This window comes from Rhinatrema bivittatum, chromosome 1 (assembly GCF_901001135.1).
Source record: "Rhinatrema bivittatum chromosome 1, aRhiBiv1.1, whole genome shotgun sequence".
Lineage (NCBI taxonomy): Eukaryota > Metazoa > Chordata > Amphibia > Gymnophiona > Rhinatrematidae > Rhinatrema > Rhinatrema bivittatum.
This window is the reverse complement of record NC_042615.1, coordinates 183,549,699-183,567,760: the sequence shown is the minus strand read 5'-3', so window position 1 is coordinate 183,567,760 and position 18,062 is coordinate 183,549,699. Positions and strand designations below refer to the sequence as shown.

At 41.6% G+C, this 18,062-nt stretch overlaps 1 protein-coding gene across 3 annotated transcripts in view; it reads right to left on the bottom strand.

Annotated features, from left to right (window-relative positions):
• Positions 1-1,705: 1,705 nt before the first annotated feature.
• CCDC149 (coiled-coil domain containing 149) overlaps positions 1,706-18,062 on the bottom strand; it is a 167,783-nt gene continuing 151,426 nt past the window's right edge. For 2 of the 3 annotated variants that reach the window (XM_029590108.1, XM_029590090.1), the window contains 2 exons: positions 14,152-14,268; positions 1,706-4,534 (listed from right to left, as the gene is read on the bottom strand). In XM_029590108.1, coding sequence (XP_029445968.1) covers positions 3,912-4,534; positions 14,152-14,268 — 740 coding nt within the window. In that variant the 3' untranslated portion in view covers positions 1,706-3,911. The remainder of the gene's footprint in view (positions 4,535-14,151; positions 14,269-18,062) is intronic. The other variant, XM_029590099.1, reaches the window with a different exon arrangement.

Genomic DNA, 18,062 nt, shown 5'->3' with positions numbered 1-18,062 from the left:
CCCCGCCAGTCTCCTCACTTCATGGCCCTGATGATCTTCCTGTGTAGGGAGGTAAAAGCTGTGCATGGCTGTGAGAAAAGTTGTGTGCGGCTGCACACACACACACACACAGCTTAGAGGGAACAATGCCTAGCACCAAACACTTGCGACAGCTGTTGCTCCACTGCCACTATGGGCCCTACCCTCAGGCTCTTAAGATTGCCACTATTGCGGCCCCATATTAGCTCCTTCCTCATATCCCACTGCAGCAGGAATTTCATCAGGGCTCTGGCCCAACACTGCACAGCAGTCAATGGCCCATTCCTGCCTGAAGTCATCACTATGGAAGGCACTAGACAGCCCTTTTCCTGCATCAACCCAAACCCCTTCACCTGATCTGCTGCTGCCATTCCTGAGGCCTTACTGAAAGCCTGACACCAGGCCCTGCCCCACCTCAACCTTTATCATTATTTTCTAACTCTCACCTCGTCTCAGCTCCCCCTTGTGCAAGCAACCAGGGCATACAGGAGGTGCAAAAAGGAAGACCATTTAGGCACAGTCATACTTTGTTTCCACAACTCCTCCTCCTCCTCCTGTATGCGGATACCTTGGGGAGTGGGAGGAAAAACCACCACAGCGGCCGAAAGCAAGTATTCACTGCACGAGACCCTTATAAAATTGTAATCCATTTGTGTGTGGGACCCAATTGTTGGTTTGTCCATTGTCTGCTTACATTTATGCATTCTCCTGTTATGAACTGCTGAAAAGTTTATCGCTCTATTTTATTAAATACAAGAATAATAAAACTATGAACATAAGAAATTGCCATGCTGGGTCAGACCAAGGGTCCATCAAGCCCAGCATCTTGTTTCCAACAGAGGCCAAAACCAGGCCACAAGAACCTGGCAATTACCCAAACACTAAGAAGATCCCATGCTACTGATGCCATTAATAGCAGTGGCTATTCCCTAAGTAAAATTGATTAATAGCCATTAATGGACTTCTCCTCCAAGAACTTATCCAAACCTTTTTTGAACCCAGCTACACTAACTGCATTAACGACATCCTCTGGCAACAAATTCCAGAGCTTAATTGTGCGTTGAGTGAAAAAGAATTTTCTCCGATTAGTTTTAAATGTGCTACTTGCTAACTTCATGGAATGTCCCCTAGTCCTTCTATTATTCGAAAGTTTGTATAAGTGTTACACGGTTTCATGCAATTTAGCTTATAATCTCTTGCTTTTAAATCCAAAATCCCTGACCCTTCCCAATCTTGACTCTCACATTAAATATATTTTATTGTAACACTTCAGACATAATGGATAGTAATCACTTGTCTGTTTCTGAACTAGACTGTAAGCTTCATGGAGTAGGGACCATCTCTGGTTTATATATCTGTACAGTACTGCAGAAGTGTTAAGTAGTAATAAACTAATCTGTGCAGAGATTTGTGTGTTAATTATTAATGTGCTCATCCTGTTGTCAAATTTGGGTTAACAGTTTAGTCAAATTAAAATGGCAATTAAATGTGAGTCTCGTCACTTAGTTCATTAATACTTGTAGCAGACTGCAAACTGTTTTACTGCCCAATTTAAATTGCCACTAAACAAATTTGATCAGGTCATCACTGCAAATAAATATTCCCAGTCTGAACTTAAAAGTCTTGTTTGAAAGACTAGGAGGGAAAAGGATTTAAGAACCACAAAAAAGTCCAAAGAAATGTATGCTCTTGGGAAAGTTAGCATTTCTTTATTCTAGATAACAAATATAATTCGGTAAATTGTTACACAGTAATCGCAGGGTTCACAAAGTCTGTAACTAAATTGCATTTTCTTTCATAAACTATAAAACTAGTAGAAATTGAGAAAAGAAATGATCTAATCTTTAGATGTGATAGGTCTTCTCTCTTCATTCTGAACAAAATCCCAGAAAACGTTTCATTATATTCTTTGGGTTACATAACTTAGACATGTTGATGTTACAAAACCTGTAGTTTTAAATGGGAAGAAACCTTTGGGTTTTGGGATTCTCACCTGTTTTTTTCAAGGATGACAACATTTTCCTTGTCCTCTTAAGAGCTCTTGGATTCACAGTGGCAATTGTTTAAATCAAATGCAGAAAAAAAGAAGTCAGACTGGTAATCTGTTACAAAATGTGTCTTAAGGTTGTGTTTGTGAGTTTTTTTTCTCTAAGTGAACAACATCTATACTCAAATAATTAAACAAGTTGCACGCCTACCTCATTTTTTTTTTTGCAGGGCACATAGTTTGATTACTGTCCATCCCTATTTGGGTTAACCATTTGCATGGTTAGTGATACATTTTCAAAAACTTAGTCAAGGCTTATGTGTAGAAAAAGGAGGAGTAACTTGTATAAGTCTCCTGTATGCACTTAAGTGGATTTTCAGTCACATAGTTGAACAAGCACATAAAGTTCATCATGTGTATAAATATGATCACATATAAACGAGGTGTTCCTGGGGGCATTCTAATTTTAAGGACTTGTAACCTTTTACATTTGCAGATGTTAAGGTGCGTAATCAGTCTGCCCTTTATATGACTAACTATACTCCCCAACCCTTTCACAACGGGTAAAGTTACATGTGTACTTAGCCACTTCAACAGGCCTGATATTCAAACCCAATTTACACGGGTGCCTTTTATTTGAAAATGAAGTTGTTTTGTGCATGCTTAAAATTACGTGCAGGGCTTTGCAGCTTGGCACGGAGCTGAAAATGTACAGATTCTGAGCTACATGTACAGCCGTGCAAATTAGGCCCTGGTTTTCCTAATTACTGGGAAATAATAAAACAACAACTTCAAGGCTCTTACCCCTTAAGTAAGCAAAAGAAATCCTCAATCCATTAAATCACTTTACACACCTCCTTTTTGCTAAATTCATAAGCTCTAAATTCAGACGGACAGACACAAATGGAATTGCAAGCTTGTCAATAAAAAATCCATGCGAATGCATAAAGTCAGAACACCACAATTTGATCAATTACTCCCATTTTATCTTTGCTTGTTTAGATTTGCAAATTCTGTTGGTTTAGCATTCTTCTTCCTCCAGCATCACCGGACTTTCATAATTCAGAAATGACAGTACCAGAGGTATGCCCTGGAAGGAAGCACAGCCACGTAGCAAAGAGCCAAGCAAGAGTGTCTCACTCCAGAGTGGTTTGACAGCTGTATTGTGTTAATCCTTGACAAATATGACTTAGTCGCTGGTAGATTCTGGAGAGGGAAAAATAAACAAAAAAATGACATTTCAAGTTCATTTTCATCTGCATTTCACAAGCATTTGGCAGCAATTTCAGCCAGAAAAGAAAACAGAAAAAAAAAAAGGAAACACAAAAATTCCCGCAGTAATAAATCTAAACTGCTCCCCCGCAAATCCCCCTTAAAACTACCAACAACTTTCTCTTGCTGATAATTCTATTTTCATCCAAAATGCAAAAATAATATGGGATTTACATGAAAAAATATATTTGTTGCAGAACAGAGTGAAAAAAAAAATAATTGTACAGAGTGTTAATGCATGTTGGAACCGGGTCAAGGTTTCTTTCCTCCTGGCAGAAAAAGCATCCGTAGGCAGTATGAGGAGAAGTCATGCTGAAGCCAGGCCAAGTCTCTGCTCAAGTGGTCACAGTTTAGCAGGAAAGGGGAAAGAAAAAAACCCAAAACCAAGAGGTCTAATGGATTTAACCCTGAGCCAATGAACTGAGTGCTGTTTTCCCTCTGTCTCTATATCTTCACACTATTTTGCTTTAAAATGTAACCACTTGGTGGCAGAGCAAAAGAAGAGAGAGAGAGAGAGAGAGAGAGGCAAAGGGAGGCGGGTCCCACAAAGCCGTTTTCTTAGCCCACGGTTAACGCCATTAAAACCAGAATTTTATGTTTCAAATCAATAACCGTATCAATGTTATTCTAGAAATCAAGCAATGTCATCAACATGTTCACAGTTTTTGCCAGGATGAGACTTTTCATCACTGGTGAATGTAGGGGGATTATTTAGGGAGCTGCATCTGTTCTCAGCTGTAAAGCTCAGTTCCTGGTTGCTTGCTGGTGCAGACTCTCTAATAGTTCCTTCACATTTTCCACTTTCCTTGGCATTTACTTTTTCAGAGCTTACAAGCGGCACCTTCTCCGGTTCCTCTATGCCTTTCAGGATGCAATCCTCAGTTTCTGGCTGGCTCACCAAAGGTGATGGGTCTGCAGGATCAGGGGGCTCAGGGCTGGATAGGAGGAAGTCTCTCTCCAAGGAGGTACTGAGCTGTGGCTTAAGTTCTGCCACGCCCCGCCCTTCCGTGGCACTTCCCAGGCACTTGCCATCCAGCTCAGCAGCTGCCAGTTCTTCTGTCAGTTTAATTATTTCACTTCCTCGCTTGTCTATTTCTTCATCTGCAGAGGGTAAATGGGGCAGCAAGGAATGGACGGGAGTGCTTTTGTCACTATTGTGATTGGCTTGGAAACCAAAAGCGATGTTGGCATTTTCCTCTGAGACTGTGAGCTCTGCTAAAGGCGCAAAACTTTCAGGTTTCTCTTTCTTCTCTTCTGCTGAGACAGAAATAAAAAGCACCATGAAGGGAGACATACTTGTTACATTTTCTAGCAAAATAAGAATTTATAAAAGTTTCCAAGCAAAGTACGATACATTAGGACTAACATTTATTTTACAGAAGACACTTACAGTCTGGGGAACAATTCAATTACTAATTATGGTGGGTGATCATAATACATAAGTGGTTTTGCTCAGTATTTTTTTACAATCCAATTCAGGTGTATCAAATACTCTTTACAACAAGGTTGTTCACACTGTAATAGAACTGCAGTTATATTAATTTTTTTTATATTTATAAAAACAAACCCTGTATATAAAAAGAGTACTGAACAAGAATTTGCATGATCTTAAGCATTCATGCCTGAAAAGCTTGCAATCCATATTTGGAGCAGGAGATTGTGGCATGACTTGCTCTGTATTGTGCAGGGAGTGCTGATGGGGAAATGAAACAAGTGGGGCACCAAACTCACAGCTCCATGCTCTCACCCAGTTGTGGAGGCCATGCCTAACCAGTCCGACTGACTAGATAGTCACAATGAATATGCATGACAGATAAAACCAGACTGATTGGGACTGTCTCAAGGACAGGCTGGGGAAACACAACTCTCATCACAGGGCCAGTCTAGAAGAAGAATCCCTTTACTGATCCACCAACAGACCTCAGCTCTCTTTAGGAAATGATACTCAAGTGGTGGTGAAGACCGGTATTTTTCTACAACCACTTGATTTTTGACTACTCTGGTGAAACTGACAGTTGCAACGTTAGCCCATGCCAACTGTAATTCGTGATGTAGGTAGGAAAGACTTGTTATCTAGAGGGACATATTCTCAACTGATCTTAGTGTATCACTTCCTTAAAGTGTTTTGGATAAAAGTGCTATACAGGAACTTCAATGTAAAATTTTCTGAACATCCCATACACAACTTTGCTCTTAATTAGAGCTGCATGTATGGGCTAGCAGAGAAATGAAATTTTTCACCTCCAAATTGATGACAAAGAAAAGTCTTAGCTAGAGGTGTCAAACTGCAATCCTTGAGCCACCAACTAGTCTGTTTAGTTAATGCACAAGTTATCTGCATACAGCTGAGACTGAATAACATTTGGAGCTGAAGAATTCCATCTCTCTGCTAACCCTAACAGCCAAGCTATACACCTCTAATTAGAAAATGAGCTGGGTTTGGAATGTTCACGAAAATGTCTTTACATTGCAGACCCATGGTCTACCTTAAATGCCTTAAGGAGAGTATGCTCTATGGGCGGGATCCTGTGGGGCTCAGAGGGCATAACCAGAGATTAGGGAATAAGAGCTGGGATCCAGGTGGGGATAACCTGACCCAGGCCCAGGTCTCTAGGAGGAAGGCAGCTCCTGTAATGTAACATTGTCCAAACACTGAGCTGAGACGAAGCAGTACCAACTGAGTAGAGAGAGTACACTGCCTGAAGGTAAAGGCAATCTACTGCTGTGTATATTTTTGAAGCTGTGAATAAAGATTATGTTTTAAGAAATGCTGGAGTCAGACTGAATTTCTGCCTTCAGGCCTGTGGGAATCACCTCTCATTCTCAAACATGCGTTTACATAGAAAGGTGAGAGGTGCCTCAGACAGCAAGGCTATCACTAAAACATTCCCGAGAAGAGTCATGGAAGAACTGCCTGGTGGTTTGAGCAGCAGGCTGAGAACCAGGGAGGCCAGTATTCAAATCCTGTTGATACTCCTTGTTACATAAGAACAATAGATAGGTCAAGCTGGGTCAGACAAAGTCCATATAGCCCAGCATTCCGCCTGACAGTGGCCAGTCTGGGTCACAACTTCCCTGCAGATTCCAGAAAGTAGATCTATTTCTTGTTACTCGCTCCCAGAGATAGCGATGGCTTTCACAAGTCTACCTTGCTAATAATACTCTTATGGACTTTCCTCCAGGAGCGTGTCCAAACCTCTTAAATCCTGCTATATTTGTTGTTTTGACCACACATCTTCTGGCAACAGATTCCACAGCTTGACAATGCATTGAGGGAAAAAGTGCTTTCTACAATTTGTTTTCAATCTGCTGGTTGATAGTTTCATGGAGTGTCCCTTGTTTTAGTATTATTTGAAAAGGTCCTTTACCTATTCTATCCCACTCTTTTTATAAACTTCTATCATGTCCCCGCATCAGCTGCCACTTTTTCAAGCTGAACAGCATTAACTTCTTTAGTCTCTCATCATAGGGGAGCCGCTCAATTACCTTATATATATTTTTTTGCCTTTCTTTGTAATTTTTCTAGTTTAGCTATGTCTTTTTTTTTTTTTCAGATGGGATGACCAGAACTGCACACAATACATCAGATGTGATGGCACCATAGCTCATTACAGAGGCAGTAATTATATTTTATTCTCCATTCCTTTTTGGAACACTCCTAATACTCTTTTTGCTATTTTGACCGTTGCCACATTCTGAGCTGAGGATTTCAAGATAGAATCCATAAGGAGTCCAAGATCCTTTTCCTCTGTGGTGACTCATAATATAGAACTCAGCATTGTGGATCTGTAGTTAGGAATATTTTTCCCTATGTGTATCACTTTGCACATCCACATTAAATTTCATCTTCTATTCAGATGCAATCTCCTAGTTTCACAAGGACTTCTGTAGTTCCTCACAATTCACTGCTATTTATTCAGAGTTGTCAAATTTCATATCATCTGCAAAGTTGATCACTTCACTACTTATTTCCTTTTCCAGAACATTTATGAATATATTAAACAGCATAGGTCCCAGTACAGATCCTCTCTTTATTTGGAAAATTGACCATTTAGTCCTACTCTGTTTCCTGTTTTTTTTTTAAACCAGTTCCAAATCAATAGGACACTGCCTTCTACCTCATGACTTTTTAATTTCATGAGAAGTCTCTCGAGGAGACTGTCAAATGGCTTCTGAAAATCCAAATACAGTATACTGAGTCACCTTTATCTACATGTTTATTTAAACCTGAGTCCTTTATCTACATGTTTATTTAAACAAAATACTGAAGGAAGGATTTTTTAAGCTCAACGTGATGAAAAAGCTTAAACCTCTTCTCCACTCCCAGTCAACCCTCATATCTAGACTCGACTTGTAATTCCCTACTCCTTGGCCTTCCCTACTCTACCATTAGACCTTTACAAATGCTGCAGAACGCTGCAGCAAGTATCATCGCCCTTGCACGCAAATCAGACCACATCACCCCTATCCTTAAAGACCTACACTGGCTCCCCGTTCCCTCCCGTATCCTCCACAAAACATTGACCATCATTCACAAATCCATCTATTCGCATAACTCTGGCTAGGCGAACCTTTCCTTCACACTCAACCTAGCTGCCCCACTCAAGCCAACCGCATGGGTATGCTCCAAATACCCTTCCTCAAAAAAGCCCACCTCTCCTTAACAAGAGATAGAGCCATATCTATTGCGGGCCCCACCTGTTGGAACAAACTACCTCCAAACCTCCGTCTTGAGCCCTGCCCCAAAAATTTCAAAAAAAAAAATTAAAGACATGGCTATTCAACCAGGCATTCCCAGAATAGGACCTTTCCTGCCATTATCTCTCCCATCCACTGTTTCGAATCGGATTTGATTACTCAGCCTTGCTTCGTCTACCTTATTGTAACGCATTATCAGTTAACCATTTAACTATTTAATCTACCTTGAATTTTATTAACCTCATTGTTTTGCATTCTCTGTTAACCGTTAAGCTCTTTCTGCCTTATTCCTCCAGTTATTTTCCCTCCCTGTCCCAGTTTCTTCCCACCTGTTCGATGTATTTTCTAACTTTTGTTTGATGTAAACCGATATGATGTTCACACGAATACCAGTATAGAAAAGCTGTTAAATAAATAAACCTTAAAAAAATCTAAGGCAAGACTTCCCTTACTAAAACCATATTGCTTGGTCCCTATTAAGCCATATCTATATATTTATGGCCAATAATTTTGTTTTTAAGAATAGCTTCTTGTTATGGGACTGGGCCGTGCCCCGGTCCCCTCTTCTTACCTCCGGGCCGGCCCGGCCTGCACGGACGCTCCCTAGGCCACATAGGCCTGATTCGCGGCCTGCCGTGCCTCTCCCTGTGCGAGGGAGATGCTGCTGGCCCGACGCGCTTGGCCCCGCCCCCTAGGCGCACGCGCACCCAGGGGCTGGAGTCTTAAAGGGGCCAGCGCGGGAAACCTACAGGGGATGCCCCGGATGACGTCAGATGCTGCAGGGTATTTAAACCCTGCAGCTCCATCAGGACGGAGCATCCCCTGATGGAGCTGCAGGGTTTAAATACAAGGGTCACACAGTTCCTCAGTGTCTCTAGTTGCTGCATTGAACTCCGGTTCGTCGCCGCTGACTCTTGACTCCTGGCTTCTGACCCGGCTTCACCTCCTGACTTTGTCTTCAGCTTCCGCTCCTAGTTTTGGTTCATCCTCTGACTTCTGGCTTTGACCTGGCTCCGTCCCATGACTCCGTCTTCTGCTTTGGTCCCTGGCTTTGGTTTGGATCTCTGACTTCTGGCTTCTGACCCGGCTTCGCTCTTGGTCTCCGACTTCTTCCATCACCTCAGGTATCCGGTACTTGCTGACCCAGAGGATTCTCCTAAGTCCCAGCGGCTCGGGCTCTCACGGGCTCCTCCTGGGGGAGCCGCGGGCTTCCGAGGGTGAAGACTCTTCAGCTACCTGGGCCCAGCTGTCTTTCGTCCATCTCTTCGGCCGCAGCCCGGATTCTTGTTCACATAGGGTCCCACCTAAGTCCAAGAGGTCCGGGTCCCTACGGGCTCCTCCTGGGGGGACCTCAGACTTCCAGTGGTGAAGCCTCTTCCGAGTCTCTTCCGTGCTGCCTCCCGGCTGTGACGCTCGCTGTGGACCTCTGCAGCATACCATCTTCTGTCTCAGCCGGCCCAAGGGTCCACGCCGTAACACTTCTTTCATTTTGCATGGCACCAATATCGGGCTAATTGATATGAAGTTTCCCAGATCACCCCTGGAAATTTTTTTTTAAAAAGTGATCGGTATAACATTGGCCACCCTGTAATCTTAAGGAAGTATGGCTATTTTAAATGATTAGTTAGTTTACTAAGAACATAAGAATTTGCCATACTGGATTTGTCACTATTGGAAACAGGATACTGTGGCTGATAGACTTTTGGTCTGACCTGGTATGTTTGAGTTCTTTCAGAAATCTAGGGAGAATACCATCCGGTCCTAGTAATTTGTTACATCTGAGTTTGTCAATTTCATCTATTACTTCTTCCCTTATCACAGAAGATTTGCTTTATTTGTTCAGAAATATCACCCTCAAAGAATGTTTTTTTTGTATGTGTATATCCCCAACATCCTCCTCAGTAAAGACTGAGGGAAATAATTCATTTAGTTTTTCTGCTATTTCATTGTCCTCCCTAAACAGCCCTTTATTAGTTGGTCATCTAGTGGCTAAATTGACTCCCTCAGATTTTTTGCTTAGTAAAAGTCACTTTGTACCTGTGGGGACAGGTAAATATCTACTAAAAACTTGAATGTAAGTCACCTTAAGCTATCAAAGAAAAAGCAAGCGCTAAACAAAACTCACTCCCCGGTTCAGCCCAGAACTAATAACTTTAAAACAAACTGGGAGCAAAAATGACAAATCAGGCTTATAAGAGGACAGAGAAGTATGCAGAAAATATCATACACTCTATTGCAATCCTGTAACCAAAGCTAATAAAGCATACTACTCAAAGACATTAAATCAAGGAAGGAACTCGGCTAGAGAACTATTCAGGACAGTAAGCAAGATCCTGGGACCCACTTCCCACATCCCCTCAACACTGATATCAGAAATCCAGTGCAACAACCTAGCTAAATTCTTTGCTGACAAACCTATAAGCATCAGAGCAGAAAAAGACCCTGCGCCTCTGAGATCAAACCCCTTCTGGTGCTTCAAGTGACCTCTCCACTGACACCCTCTCATCCTTCTGCCCACTCCCGGAGGACATTATTGCCCTCTTCTCCAAGGCCACAACATGCAATAATGATCCCTGCTTACTCTGACACAGTAGGCCAGTGATGGCAAACGTCAGTCCTCGAGTGCCACAAACAGGCCAGGTTTTCAGGATATCCATAAAGAGCATTCATGAGATAGATTTGCATACAATGAAGGCAGTGCATGCAAATCTCTCTCTTGCATATTCATCGTAGTTTTCCTGAAAACCTGGCCTGTTTGTGGCACTCGAGGACTGGAGTTCACCATCACTGCTTTAGACCATGATTTCTTAATCACCCAGCTGGAAGACCTAGGACGACAGGATCAGTGCTCACTGATTTAAATCCTTCTTCCACAATCACTCCCAGACTGTCTTCCTGGGTGTGGTGTCCTCCCACCCCAACCCATCCTATATGGAGTACCCGAACGATCTGTACTCTTGTCCACATTTTTCAACATTTATATGGCCCCTCTCAGCAAAATCATCAGAGCTCATCAAATTACTTTCCATTTAATATGCAGATGACATCCAGCTTGTGACACCTCTCAGCCCAGACCCAAAAAAGGCTATTAAAATCCCAAAGATGGTTTAGCAAGCATTTCCACCTGGCTAAGACTAAACAAGCTGAAACTCAACCCACAAACACCCGAAGTACTTTGAATGGGAAATACTGACTCCACCTAAAACAATCACGTTGTATCAATAGAGTTTTTGTGACTTTTGTGAAAATTAATTTGTGAATCAATTTATTTTAATGTATTGGACCATGCCCATGGTGACCAGTAAGCTGTCTTGTGTTAGAATAACTGTGGACAGAAACTGAAGCATGTTTGATGTATCTTTGATGTAGGACTGAGCTTGTGATACAAAAGGTTGTAAAATTTTGTCTAGAAAAATAGAGACTGGCTCAAGTACTGATTCTTTAGCTGAAACTATGGGTCTCCCTGGCGGATTCTCGAGAGTCTTATGAATTTTAGGCACTATATATAGTACAAGTATTCTAGGATTCTGATTAATGAGGTGGTTTCGCTTATCGCTGGTGAGGTATCCTAGTTCATATCCACGTTCAACTATTTGTTTAACCTCAGCTAATATACTGTCTGTGGGGTCCTCACCGAGTTCTTGGTAAAATGCTTTATTCGTTAATTGTCGTTGTACTTCTTGAAGGTATGACATTTTATTCATAATTACCACGGCTCCTCCCTTATCTGTGGGTTTGATGACAATGTCTTGTCTATCTTGTAGTTGATGCAATGCATGTGACTCTTCGCGTGTCAAGTTGAAATGGAAGTGAGATGAAGTCTTCTCTATCTTTTCTACATCTCGCATGACAACCCATTAAGCATTATCTTGGAGATTCGGCAATAAACACTTTTCAGGTACTTGTCATGCGAGATGTAGGCAGTGCCTCACTCCACCTCAATGGCCATCTCACTTCCTAATGACCATCACACCTCATCTGCTTGCTCTTATAATCCTGCTCAGTGGTCCCTACCCTTAAGGAATTAGGCCTTATATGTACCAGGAAGAAAACTTTCTGTGGTGTTACACCAACCCTCTAGAACACGCTGCCACTGAATGTCAGACAAGCCCTGGACCTGTTTACCTTCAGGAAACTACTAAAACATGATTCTTCCAATAAGCATTTGGCCCACCATACTAATGGCAGTGGGATGGGGATAAGAGCCCTTTGCACCCTGATATTACCATTGCACCAAGAGGAATTGCCTTTAAACCCTGCTAACTACTACTGCACTTGAAATATTGCCTTCTCCCTGTTGGTGAAAAAACCACCCTTTTTCAAAACTAGTGTAGATGCAAAGACTATACCATTAATTTAGTCCCTTTCACTCCCTCTACCAAACTCTGGACCCAATCTTTATCCATTTGCCTCTCCCCTATCAAGCTCCATGTGTTCTGAGGAGTATTTTTAATGTTAAGCCCCCTACTGTTAAATCCCACCCCAAATAATGTGCTTGTTATTCGTTGACCTGTGCTTAGAATTCTGTTCCTTATTGGTTGGTTCTGTGTGAGAACTCTGTTCTCTCCTTGCAAAACTGTATACTATCAGATTGTACTGCAACATTAATCCTTTGTAACACACTTTGAACTCTCTTTTGCTGAAAAGGTGTGAATTAAATGATGACATTGATGAATGCTGATGAACCAAAACTGCTTTGCTATACCCAACGGGGAGGTCAGCAACCTGATTATGAATTCTGCAATTTACTTCAAACTGTTTTACAGGGGATTTGCTATCTATGCATAAAATATACAGATAAATACAAAATTACTGATGTGGTGAATTTGGCATGATAGGACAATCTACCAGAGATTACCAAGGCATCAATTCACATAGCGGATCAACAGTGCAAAAGATTTTGAGAGCACGAATACTGGCCAAAAGATAAGGCATACATATCATACATAAAATATATGCATATACCACAGATTCCGTAATGTTTAACACAAAAACCACAGATACCCATCTTCCCGCTCATTTATAAACTATAATAAGAGACTCAATTCCACAACTATTATTGGTCCACACTGCACAGAACAAGATCATTCCTATTCAACACCTGAAATCTTGTAGGCAATCTTACTTCAGTTTTCTAGTAAAACTACAATAAATACAGTGTTTTCTAAACAAGGAGTCATCCTGGCTGACAGAACACATCAAATATTAAGGGTCCATTCAGTGCCTCAGAAGCTAGGACAGACAGTGGGGGCTCCCATGGCACTAGAAGTGGCTCAGACTATTTCACATCCCATTTCTCCTGCCATGCTCCAGTACACATACTCGCTTTCTTTCTTTTTTTTTTTTTTTTAGGAGAAATGACAGCATTCTTGTGCAAAGAACGGAGGATTAATGTAGCAACAGCACTAGGAATTTCAGTCTTATCTATAAAAGGAATGTATTATGGAAGTATCTAAAACATTTACATACCAATCTCAAAATTATTTTGTGAGGAGTGAAAGTGTATATTAATGCCCATGGATCACTGAACTTTTAACTTTCTTTACAGATAAATGTTCAATTCATTTTTATTTCCTGTAAACCCTTCATCCCCCAAGGGGAACACAAGAGATCTGAACAGGGCAATAAATATGACATCAGTCAGCAAGATAAAACTACAAAAGGCAGAAGTATGCATAAACGAACGATGAAATGGTAGATGAAATGCTTTTCTATCTATAAATGTTTTCAGAGTAGTTTTAAAAGCATCAGTGGATGGAATGTTATAAGCAAACTGTACATGGCTGCTGAAGATTGACAGTTTAAGAGACTTAAGTTTGGATCCTTGTTTGATGGGCCAGCATGGTTAAGGATGGACGGGAAGAAGGACACATCACTGAGGCCCTGAAAGAGAAGCCTGGTGCCCTGTATTCAAATAGATTTTTCTCAATCCATACACATAAGAAAAAAAATGTTAAAATTCTTAAAAAAAATAAAAAAAGTGGGAATTATTTGTTATTGAGTCACAAAGTAAATTACAATCAAGCTACATAAAGCAAACCAACACAAATATATAGTTTCATAAAACATAAAGATGAACAGTAACAGAAAATAAAAGTGAAAAATAAAAATAAAAAAAGCGTTAAGCTGAAAAGATAACGATGCAGGCTCAGTTCATTTGCAGCCCAGCCACTCACCTTCCTGTTCTTGTGCCTTTGACTCAGGCTGTCCCTCTGAAAAGGCCAGTAGTGTTGGATTTGGCTGTTGTGCAACTGCAAGTGTCAGATCATGTAGTGTTATGGTATCCCTTCCTCCTGTCACAAAGGAAGCAAGCGAGAACACACCCATCACAGATGTTTCACTCAGCAGCACAATGATCCTTCCCCACCTCCCCATTCAAACAATTTAAGTCATTGTTTCAGGAAATAGGGGCCAATGCAATACAGTGTGCTCAGCCGAGCACACGGTATAACCCGCAGTCGGATGCGGGTTAAATAGTCGCTAATCCACCCCCTAATGCAATAAGAGGATTAGTTCCTATTTAACGTGCGTCCGACGCGGAATGAATGGGCTAGCGCTCATCACATGCAAATGCATGTGAATGAGACTATTACTCATTCACTCCAAATGAAAAAAAATAAATGTGCGTCTCAGACGCACATTTATCACTCAGATATTAACGCCTGCCTGCAGCAGGTGTTAATAGCTGAGCGCATGTAAAAGAAGTACAGAAAAGCTGAAAAAACTGCTTTTCTGTACTTCTTTTAAAAGTAAAAAAAAAACAACAACAAACAAAACACACACAAAAAACAAAACAAAACAAAAAAATTCAGCCAGCCGCATTAAGAACCGGCCAGCCGCATTGAAAACCAACGCTGATAAACTCTGCGTCGGTTTTCATAACTGGTGGACTCGGCGTCTGTGTTCATAACCAGACGACCACCGGTAACCGCGACTCCCCAATTATAATGTAGCATGGTGCCCCCCCTTGTGGGCAGCATGCGCACATTAAGAAAGCGTACACTGACTTTTCAGCGCCCGCTTTCCGTGCTTTTGTATCGGTCCCTTAGTGCAGTCAGAGCAAGTAAACCCACACCTTCCCTAATTCTCACACCATGCTTGGTTCCTAAAAGGAAATGCTCTGAAACTGAGTGAATGAGGAAGGTGGATGTTTCCTAAGTTATTCAAGTACATGCCCTACCAGAAAACATTTTAAGAAAAATTATTGTTGGAAACTGTATATAATCTAGAAAGCCCAGAAAAATGTTACACTCTTCAGCTTTGAGAAGAGATGACAGGATGTGATAGAGGATCATAAAGGCATGAGTGGGGTAGAACAAAATAGTAAGAGATTGTTAGTTATCTTTTCAAATAGTACCAGGACCAGGGGAAATGCCACAAAACTAACTGGTAGCAGGTTTAAAACAAATTGGAGAAACTTTTTTTTCCAATTAACCTATGGAATTTGTTGCCAGGGAATCTGGTCAAGGTTAATAAAAAGTTTAAAAAAAGGTTCAGTCAAATATTCTGGGAGAAGAGATCCATTATTATTAGTCAGGTAGACATGGGATTGCCAGCTCTTACACTGGGAGTGAGTAACAGGGAATGGATTTTCCCATTAAGATCTGATGGGTACCTCCTAATAAAAAGTGCTTTATTCCAAGGGAAAAAACCAAAGTGCAGGAACTCACATGCCGGGCTTTTCCTAGAGAATGGGGATGAGGTGGAGATAGGGCCATTGCCCCTAAGATAGTTCCACCCCCTACAACCAACTGCAGAGCCTATGAAAAGGCAGCATTGTAAATATTCCACTGGTCTCTAGATCACCAGCACGCCTCTTATTGGGCATACAGAAAAGAGCAAGCCAGACTGCTAGAGATCCCTGTACAGAAACTATACCGTTAGTAGAACAAGGACAACAAATACAGAATAAAGTGACCACAAATTATAAAGAGAAATGCAAAGACAAGAAACCCCGCAATGCCAGACCCTGCATGCAATGCAAAACTGGAGAAACAGGAACGGAAATATCTTTTGTCCTGTATCAGTCTTTCCTGACTAAGCAATAAGATGCAAACATTCCTTTACATGTTGCTGTTACAGAGATCTGATACAATGAGTCCTATCACGGGGATACAGTCATTTCAGGTTACTAAAAAACACAGACTGACCCTCATCATCCACAGAAGAAGTAACCACAAATTAGAAAAGAAATGAACGAGAATCCACAAGAAGCCAGATTCTACATACAGTGCTACAGTGGAGAAACAAAAACAGAAATGTATTTCCTCCTGTACCGTGGAAAATACAAGCATATATAAAAAATGCTGCACATTCACATTACATTAGCTGATACACTGGATTCACTAACTCAAAATACATTGCTTTTTTCACCTATTTTCCTAATCTGGACATTTTGGGCCCTAATATCCCTGTCCCTCCTCTAAAACGAATAACAGCAGAGATCAGCAGTTCCAACATAAGACCACTCCCACAGAGCTGGCATTTAGGTACGGTGAGCTGGGCAGTCGCCTGGGGCATCATGAGCTGAGGGGCATCCTGGGCACGGCCAGCATCACTTATCTTGAAGCGGCAGGGCCAAAACGGAGCTCAACCTGGTGCTGCCAACCCCATCTCATTGCAATTCGAAGAAACAGGGAGACCGTGAGAGTATGTATGTGAGATAGAGTGAAAGCCCGCGCGTGTGTGAGAGCCTATGCATGTGTGAGGGAATATATGTGTGACAGAGGGAGTACATGAGAGAATGTGTATAAGTTGTGTGTGACAGAGTGAGAACGTGTGTATGTGATTGAGCCTGTGTGCATGTCTGTGAGGGAGAGAGCTCAGGTGTATGAAAAAGAGGTGGTATGTGATTGAGAAAGGGAGTGTTTGAAAGAATGAATGAATGAATGTGTGTGTGTGTGTGTGTGTGTGTGAGCGAGAGAGAAAGAGAGCTTACATGTCACATAGACTCTCACACATGCACAGGTTCACATGCGCACTTGTGCACGAGATCTTGTGTGTCATACACAGGCTCACACACACACACACAATATATGTATGTGTGAGAGCATGGATATGTGTATGAGAGAGGGAGTGAAAGAACAAACATGTATAAGTGTGTGTGAGAGAGAGATGGGAATAACATTTATGTGGCCCCTGTCACCCAATTCATGAAAATCTCAGGTATGGAGAGCAGGAGATTTTTAATCCTTATTAGTTTTAATTATTGGGTGTTATTTGATGTTTTTGCTGTTTTGAAATATTTTATTAGTGTTTTGGGAAACATAACATTTTTTAATTATTGGATATTCTGTTCATCAGATATTTTGTGTTGCTTGATATTTTATAAGGAATATTAATGCTGAACTGCATACTGCATCTGGCTTGTTGCGAATTCCAGACTATTATGCATCTAAGATTCACAACCTGGTCTTTGACGCCAAAGCTCTCTTCGCCTATGTCTCCAGCCTCACTCAGACCATACCACGAGAAATCCCCGGCAACATGGCTCAATCCAAAGCTGAAGAACTCGCTCAGTTTTTCCAAAATAAAATCACCAATCTCTTAATACAACTGCCTTCCGACACCGCCGCCCTCCAGACACATCAACAACCTGCCCACAAAAACGCCAGCTTAAACACCTTTGAACCCGTTGCTTCCACTGAGATACAAGCCATCCTGAGAAGAATGAAACCGTCGTCTCATCCTGCAGACCACATCCCTTCTAAACTTCTTCTATCTATTCCAGACACAATAGCCACATCTTTGACAAATATCATCAACTGCTCTCTAGCCCAAGGAACCTTCCCTGATGATCTCAAAATGGCTTCAATCTCACCGCTCCTAAAGAAACCTAACCTTGACCCGAAGGACCCCAACAACTTCCGCCCCATAGCTAACCTCCCATTCATCGCCAAGATCATGGAAAAACTAGTGAACTCTCAACTCTCAGATTTCATTGAAGACAACAATCTTCTCTTCACCCCACAACACGGCTTCCGAAAAAATAGAGGCACAGAATCCCTCCTCACCTCGCTGACAGATCATATTTTAATGGGCCTTGATAAAGGAAATTCCTTCCTACTGATCTTGTTAGACCTATCCG